This window comes from Triticum dicoccoides, chromosome 1B (genome assembly GCF_002162155.2).
Source record: "Triticum dicoccoides isolate Atlit2015 ecotype Zavitan chromosome 1B, WEW_v2.0, whole genome shotgun sequence".
In the NCBI taxonomy this organism is placed as follows: domain Eukaryota; kingdom Viridiplantae; phylum Streptophyta; class Magnoliopsida; order Poales; family Poaceae; genus Triticum; species Triticum dicoccoides.
The window spans coordinates 284577037-284585727 of NC_041381.1; the positions used below are offsets into that span (position 1 = coordinate 284577037).

Genomic DNA, 8691 nt, shown 5'->3' on the forward strand with positions numbered 1-8691 from the left:
GAGGCGGAAGCTGCTGCCAGAGGAGAGGAGAGAGCTGAAAGCCTGGAGATTTGCACGCCCTGGTTTTGGTTCTCTCTCTCTTTCCTCTCCTGTAACTGTTTCACATGTGAGCCCAGTTTTCCTGCCCTTGTGTTCCCGCCCAGCCCTTTTTTCCCGCCAGAAATCTCTGTTCCCTGCTTGGCAAGTCTATGGCGTCCTCTCTGTACTAAAGCGCCAATCAGGACGCCTAAGCGGGCGCTTCAGACGCTTTAATGTCTAAGGCACGCCTTAGACACATGTCTAAAGTGAGCTGGATGCTTTTGAGCCTGGAGGGCGCTCTGAGGGACGCTTTACAAACAATGCTCACACGGCGGCAAGTTTATTAAATATTTGTTGAAGTTGTTCTATGATTAAGTACAAAATGTTGAAGTCGTCCATAACCGTGGACAGGGCTATTCGAATAGATTTAACCCTGCAGGGGCGTACCAATTTACCCTAACAAACGCCAAACGCTCTTAGGGGCTGTTTGGATTACAACCCTCACCTGCCGATCCAAAATTTTGGTCGTTGATCAGGCTTGGCGTCCCGTTGGGATGGGCACCAATTTTTTGGTGCGCCCAGCCCACCCAGGCTCCTCCAGTTCACTTTGACGCCAAATCATTGACAAATTTTGGCCCCCAGATCCTGCACCAAGTATTTGGCTCGCCAACATTGGCATGGCCGACACTGGCGAGAACCAAACAACCCCTTGATGCCCTCGAGAATAGCACACACGGGGTGTGTCGGCGGAGGGAGAGTGGCCACGACACTTCTCATATGTTGCAAACAAGTCCAAGGAGCCACCCAACTGAGTTGTGCCTGAATTGTGAGTCTAGCCGATGCTCCGAAACAGACTCAACCATTGTGAGCGGCTAGAGCAGCAAGATAAATGGTTGCCGCGCCACACTCCTATATGCAAGGTTGTCAGAATCATGATTCTATTGTACGATTCTACCACTTTACGATCCAAATGAACCCCTATGGTTCTATGATTTTGATTATTAGTATCTACGTTTCTACGATTCTGATAGTGAAGATTCTATGATTTGCGATCCTACCATCAAAGCTTCGATCCAGTTCAGAATCACGGTTCTGACAACCTTGCCTATATGTATGCAACGGCTAGCTATAACATTAACAACATCATCATCATAAACATATCTCATTCGCAACTCAACTGGACGTAACGGAAAGCCCGAACTATGTGGCCCATGGAGAGGTTAGAGGTTTAGGTCTAGGTCGCAATGGGTCCCATAAATTCCCCAACGAGAGGTTGAGTAAGCTCGGTCTTGGATCAAGATAAAACTCGGGTCCTAGTGTCGGCTCAAGTGGAACAAAACACCGATTGCATAAAACATGGCCTCCCACCTTTGCCTTCATTACATAGTAACATAAGTATATCCATAGCACAACATAAATGTATCAGAGCCAGGTTCAACTACCCATAGCAGCATCAAGTAGATATTGTTAGGAAATATGCAACTTGTATTTCCAGGTGGACCTAGGCCGATATATATACATGTAGAGGTGGTAAATATGCATGAAACCCCTCATACCTTAGGGAAAATAAATCAGGCTATAAATGGAAAATAATATAACTCTTAACACCACCCCTCAAACTCATGGTGGATCCACAACACTTAGTTTGGAGAGATAAAATCCATGCTCGGCTCTAGTTTGGGCCTTCGTAAAGAAATCCGCCAACTGTAACTTGGAAGGCACATACTGAAGAGCAATAACCTGATCCTGCACATGAGGGCGCACAAAAGAAGCATCAACACCAATATGCTTGGCGAGCTCATGTTTCATAGGATCGCGCGCAATACTTCGAGCACGTGTATTATCAGACAAGAGTGTAGTAGGTGTAATAACAGACACACCAAACTCCTGTAGTAATCACCATAACTAAGTCATCTCTGCCGTTAAAAGAGCCATAGCTCGCAACTCAGCCTCTGCACTCGAGCAGGAAACTGCAATTTGTTGCTCCGTCTTCTAGGCAAATGAGAGAACCAGCAAGAAAAACACTGTAAGCAAAAAGTGAACGGCGATCTGAGCATGGCTAGCCCATGTAGCATTCGAATAGTCTTGAAGCTGTAACAAACTGGAGAGCGGAAAGAAAAGACGGCGAGAGAGCGCGTCACGAAGATATTGAAGAACACGAAGAAAGTGACTATAGTGAGCCGAAGTGGGAGCAAAAACAAACTGACTCAAAATATGAACAATATATGAGATACGCAGACGAGTGACAACTAGATTGACTAGACTCCCAACAAGATGACAATACAACGCCAGATCAGACAAGGGGTCACCATCAGTAGCACGGTGAGGTGAATATTGAGCTCCATGGGAGTCTCAATGGTGTGCTTATCAGTAAGAGCAACATGGACAAGATCATGGATATACTTCTCATGGGAAATAAAAAAGCCATCAGAGGTAGTAGAAACCTCACTCCCAAGAAAACAGTGAAGAGGGCCAAGATCAGACATAATAGACTACTCACTAAGACATGCGTTCACAAAGGCAATGTACTTAGGGTCGTCGCTAGTGATGATCATGTCATCAACATATAGGAGAAGAGTCCAACCATGAGAAGAAAGGTGGACAAACAACTCAGGATCATGAGTGCTTGTCGAAAAACCAGCAACAATCACCACAGAGGCGAAACGCTCAAACCAAGCACGAGGGGCTTGCTTAAGGCCATAGAGAGAGCGACGGAGATGACGTACCATACCATCAGGAACAAAATACCCATGTGGTGGCTGCATGTAAACCTCCTCACGCAACTCACCATTAAGGAAGGCATTCTTGACATCGAGCTGAGACAGACCAATGGCTAATAGAGGCCACGCCAAGAAGTGTGCGAACAATGGTCATATGGGGCATAGGAGCAGAAGTCATCATAATCACGACCATGCTCCTGTTGAAAGACATGAGCTACAAGACGAGCTTTGTAGCGCTCAAGAGAACCATCCGTGTGAGTTATAGACCCAGCTACAAGTGACGAGACGAGCACATGGAGGAATAGAAACAAGTTCCTACGTGTCGGTGAGCTCAAGAGCAACAATCTCCTCTGCTATGGTAAGCTGCCATTTGGAATGAACATCACGATAAGAAGTTGCAGCGCCAGCGCTAGAAAAACCATAGCGGTCAAGGGGTGAGTACGTAAGGCATAAGTAGGCTGTCACAAGGAAGATGACACATTAGTAGACGCATCCACAACACGTGAACGACGTGTATAATACTGAGGAAAAGATGGAAGAATACGAGGAATCATCGGGATAGGCTCAGGTGATGGAGACGGAGAAACCACTGGCAATGAAGGTGCAGATCCCGTGACAAGTGAGGTGAGGAAACCATAGGAGATGACGGTGTCGTATCTACAACAGTCGAATTAGCAGAAGAGTGGGATGGCTGGACAAGGACTCAACATTAGTGATAGAAGTGTCGGGGAAAAGTGAGGAAAGAGGTATCCTTCACAGAAAAGGTCGAGAAAGATGGACCCGGGTAGTAAGGACGAGACTGGATACACGCTAAGGGTCCTAGAGCTACCAACATTGCAGAAAATAGGGGGCTTCATTATAGGAGCTCACCATGAACACAACGGTGTGCTTGGATCGGTCAAAGGACGTGCGAAAAATAGGGGCCTCTGTAGGTGGAGGAGGAGAGCGGCAACGTCGAGCGAGGGTAGAGGGTGGCTAGGCTAGGTCGGGGGCAGCTATATAGGCCAAGGCGACGCTGTTCAGCCCGTGAAATTGACATTGCCGTCAATGTGATCGTGGGATCGTGCTGCCATAGAGGTAGGGAATAACCAGTGCGAAGGGGTATTTGGGCCGTGGGCTGTGTGACTTAAAAGAATTCCTTTTTCTTTTTCTTTTACAAAAAATGGAATATCTTCTGTTTAAAAATGTTTTGGAGGTTCAAATTAGATCCAATCTTTATGCAATTTTTTGTGAACCTTCTCTGGAATATATATCAAGGCCTCACAAAAAGATTCATAATTTTTGGAATCATGTTTATATTTTCTGGAATGTTAATCCATTTAAAATCAATTTTGGGTTTGAACTAAATGTAGGTGATAGGTTAGGGATAAAATCATGAAACAAATTGGGTAGCCTCTAAGCTAAAAAGCACGGACACGGGGACAGAAAGACGGGGATACGCATACTGGGACGTGGGATACGGCATTTTTTAGAAACAGCCATTCGGGGATACGGCGGGGTATATAAATATATAGAAAAAAATACCGGCATGTAATAAAGATTTAATGATAATTTTTAGATCAGAGATTTTCTACTGGATATATGTTTTTTGTAAAGGAATTACTGGATATATGTTGCCTCATTTCTATTGAGAAAAGACTTTGGGGCAGCCTATGTCCATACGAACCCTCCACTCAGGCCATGTAGCTCTCCACTCAGATCCCATATAAGGTCCAGTTCCTGAAACCCTAGACTAGTCAGCTCCTCTAGCCGTTCTCTTCTCGTTTCCTCCACCGCCTGAGAGCTGCAGAGAGCAGAAGAAAAGACTGCGCCGCCGTTTATATCTTCTTCCTCTCTGCTGGCTGCAGTCCCCATCTTTCTCCCCGCCTGGTCCTTCTTCCTTGTCCTCGAACACCTTGCCATCTTCCTCTCTGCTTGATGGATGTTCTTCGTCGGGGGAAGAGCTGGGCTTGGGGGAAACGGCGTCGGCGAGCCGGCGACCAGAGAAGCGAGTCCAGGCAGCTGCAGCCTCGAGTCCCCACCGTGTCCACACCGTATCTGCCGTATCCCGATTTCTTTCCCCTTTTTTTAATTCGGAAAAGATGGGATACTGCGGGATACGTGTATCCTGGCGTATCCGCGCGTGTCCCCGTATACCCCCGTACTAGGACGGCAATTCGGCTGTTTCTGCTGTATCCATGCTTTGTAGCCTCTAAGTATTGTAGAAAGGCCATGTGCAAAGTTTGAAAGGCTATCATGCAAAACACCAAAAAGGGAAATGGTTTTGTAATTCCCTAATAAAATAAAATGATAAAAGTAATTATGGTTTGGGTTTGGTTTAATGTATTGAGGGTTTTAGCTACCTCATTTCAAGTTTAAGCATGACGACATGATGATGCCAAAATAAATAAATTAACAAGCAAAATTTAATGAGGGTATTACTCTCGGCTGTTACACACATGACGCATCTAGTCCGTTTGTTACTATTGGGAAAAATCAAGACCACATATCTGTGAAAAAGTCTTTGGAAAAATCCAAACAATATACATGTCAGTACAAGGTTTGCCCGTCAACGGTGAGGGAGGGGCGATGATGGCGGCGCGTCTTCGGCTCGCTCCAGTGCTTGTAGTCGTCGCTAGGTGGTCTACGGGCATAGATGTAATTTTTATTATTTCTTGTGTTCTTTGTACTGCCATGATGTTTGATGAATGGATCGGAAGTTTTTTCCGGAAAAACAAAGAATGGAAAGAAAAACATACGAATATATCGCATTAGTGCACTGCAATCACACTTGCAGTTGAATTTTCCGGGGTGCTTTTACTTCATACCTAGTTTACACTATTTCCTGTCAGAAAACTAACATGCCATCTATACATGCAAGACATTTTAAAATTTAACTGTCTCATTGTAAGTTGTTTTCTTATTCTTTTACCATCAGGTCACTCATTGTAGAAGCCGAGAAAGCTGCAAATGCTCTTGAGCCTGTTGCAGCGAAAATTCCATTTGCTCAAGCATCACTTATAGAAGCTAGAAAGCTTGTTACAGAGGCAAGAATGTCACTCGAAGGTGTTGATGATAATGATGGGCCAGCAGAAAGTTCTTCTGATGATACCTCGGATGACTCAGGTGTCTCGGAACTGCACAAGTTGGAGAACCAAAATGACCTTATTAAACAAGAGAACAAATCTGTAAATGGAATGAAGCTACCTCCAAGGACTGTTAATGGCATGGATTTCTATTTTGATGTGTCTGCACTAGGTGAAAAGGAACAACTCAGTATGTTTCAGAGGATAGAGAACTCCATGGAAAGAGCTTATTTGCTTCCTTCAGCTTTTTCAACAGCTCAAGATGTGAACGGAAATCTTGGAACAAATGATCTATGTATCAGTGAGCAAGTGGTCAATAACGACCAGATCGACCGGATTGCAGCAGATACAACAGAATTTATTTCAGCAGAGCCACTAGAGAATGTGTCCTCACCTGCTAATAAGTCTAAGATGAGATGGGTACGTGGAAGACTAGTTGAAGGAGAAGAATAAACTAGGTCTAAGGAGTCAAATCCTCGGGAGACTCATCATCCGAAAATGCTTAGATTTGCTTCCATTCTGCCAGGATCTGCAATTTGCAACAGGGAAATGCAATACTTGGAAGCAGATGCTCGTTGTTATCTAACTGGTGTGGACGGGATTGAGTGGGATTCATTTATTGTTGGTATGTTCCTCCCTGGAAGAAATTGACGAGCATTCCAGGGAACGGCCTTCTGATGAGCATTGTAATTAGTAGTTGGGACTTTAGAAATTGCCCTCGGGTGTAGTCAGTTTTAGGAGAAAACTGACTATAAATCATGATTAAGATGATATATTTATGGAATGCAATTCCCCTCTGGCCGTGTTTGTTAGGCCCCTCACACTTTGAGCCAAAGTTCGACCATACAGCGTAACAAAATATTTGTTATATGTAACAAAACTATATAAATGAAAACTTCTTTCCAATACGAATCCAACAGTATAAATTTTATGACATTCTCTCCGCCCATAATGTAAGATGTTAGTTACAATTAATAATATATGAGTACATTGGTTGTGATAACATCTTATATCGTAGGAAAGAGTAAGTATTATACTTCCTCCGTTTCAAAATAAGTGACTCAGACTTTGTACTCTGAGTCACTTATTTTGGGACGGAGGGAGTACTTTGCAAATCAAATCTATGGTTAAGGTTAAAGTTTGACCTAAAGTACAAGGGGGTGTAATAAACCCCTTATAGGGACCCAAAGTACAATTGTTATGTTGATAACTTTAGCATTGGTAGTCTGATAATGATAGCCCAGTATCCTGATAACTTTAGTAGTCAAGTGATAACTTTAACATGAGCAGCCTCATAATTATATGATTAGCAGTCTGGTAAGTGGTAATAAATCCATAACAGTCATGACCGAAAGTACAATTGTTATGTTGATAACTTTAGCATTGGTAGTCTGATAATGATAGCTTAGTGTCCTGATAACTTTAGTAGTCAAGTTGTAACTTTAACATGAGCAGCCCCGTAAACCCTCCGTCCCATAATGTATGACGTTTTTTCACATTAGTGTAGTGTAAAAAACGTCTTACATTATGGGACGGAGGGAGTATTTGATTAGCACTACATAACAGTCATGTTGGTAACTATAACACGTGCAGCCCGGTAACTTACATAATAGTCATGTTGGTAACTATAACACATTGCATAACTGCTACAATTGGTAACTGTAGTATGAATACCCTGGTAGCTATGTCATTAGTATGGTAATTATATCACTAGTAGTCTAGTAACTATTTCCTCTGTTTCTTTATGTAAGATGTATTATTTTGGGCACGGTGATCAAGGCACACAATTATAGAGATATGATGACAAAATTACCCTTGGATAATTTGTTTCTTATTGGCAAGTAAATCCGTTAGACTGGGAAAGAAAGAGATATAGTGATGCGGAGCATCCTACGGTCATCCCTATGGACCTACCTTCGTCTCCCACGACATCACGTGGACCAATGACTAGAGCTCGAGTAAGGGCTATCGAAGCTAAGGTGAACTCGCTCCTCTTCGAACTTACACACTCCCTCATTCCCAAAATCTTGGGCGTATTAGGTATTAGCATGAAAGTTAACGCATTGATGGTTATGTGAGCCATCACATGAGGTAATTGAAAAAAAAAGAACGGAGCATGCACGATCTCCTTTGACCCACTCTTTGTTGACCGATCCAATCTCAAACGATGAGAGGTAACTCCACGAGATGCTCGTTCGTGTTTTCTTCCCCCCCCACAAAATTAGCTATCGTTAGTGGGGTTGTAACTGCGCGCCTTGTATTATGGGATTGCATAATATGCCCAAGATTTTGGGAAGGAGGATTTCACATGTGAGACATGGCTACTACCTCAAGTGAAGACCTTATGTGTGATCATGTACTTGGAGGAAGGCCATGAAGCTACTACCACAACAAACAAGATGGCGATGGCACCAAGTGCGAGCACCAAGAGGAAGGGTTGACAAGATGTTACAGCCACCGGACGACCGTCCCTTATCGGATGTCCGACGCCTGGAGGGTCAGCCAGCCAGAAGGCCAACACGACAGACGCTACAACACACTAACGACCGACAGATACTGGACATCTAACACCCTCCAGCGTCTGGACATTCGACAGACTCTGGATATACGGCATCACCAGTCTAGTGCGAAATTAACAGAAGTCTGAATCCTTTCGGACGACCCAGACACCAGACGTCCGACGTCCACCGGACATCCGACGACACCTGTCCAGAGCCAAATCACCGGACATCCGGCGCCCTCTGGCCGACCGGACGCTCGCGAGCCACGGGATGACCGGTAACTATCGGACGTCCGACGCCTGCATGTGCACAGTGACTCAGGCCAAGGCCCATGTACCCCTTCGCCTCCTAGACTATATATAATCCTCCTCCTACGTTTTAGGGTTA

The 8691-nt window shown here is 44.3% G+C and overlaps 1 protein-coding gene across 1 annotated transcript; it reads left to right on the forward strand.

The window, feature by feature from the left end:
- The first annotated feature begins 84 nt into the window (after positions 1–84).
- LOC119331407 lies at positions 85–6624 on the forward strand. Its single transcript, XM_037604562.1, has 2 exons — positions 85–106; positions 5656–6624. Coding segments are annotated over exons 1-2 (603 nt in total). The 5' UTR covers positions 85–104; the 3' UTR covers positions 6257–6624.
- The last annotated feature ends 2067 nt before the right edge of the window (positions 6625–8691 follow it).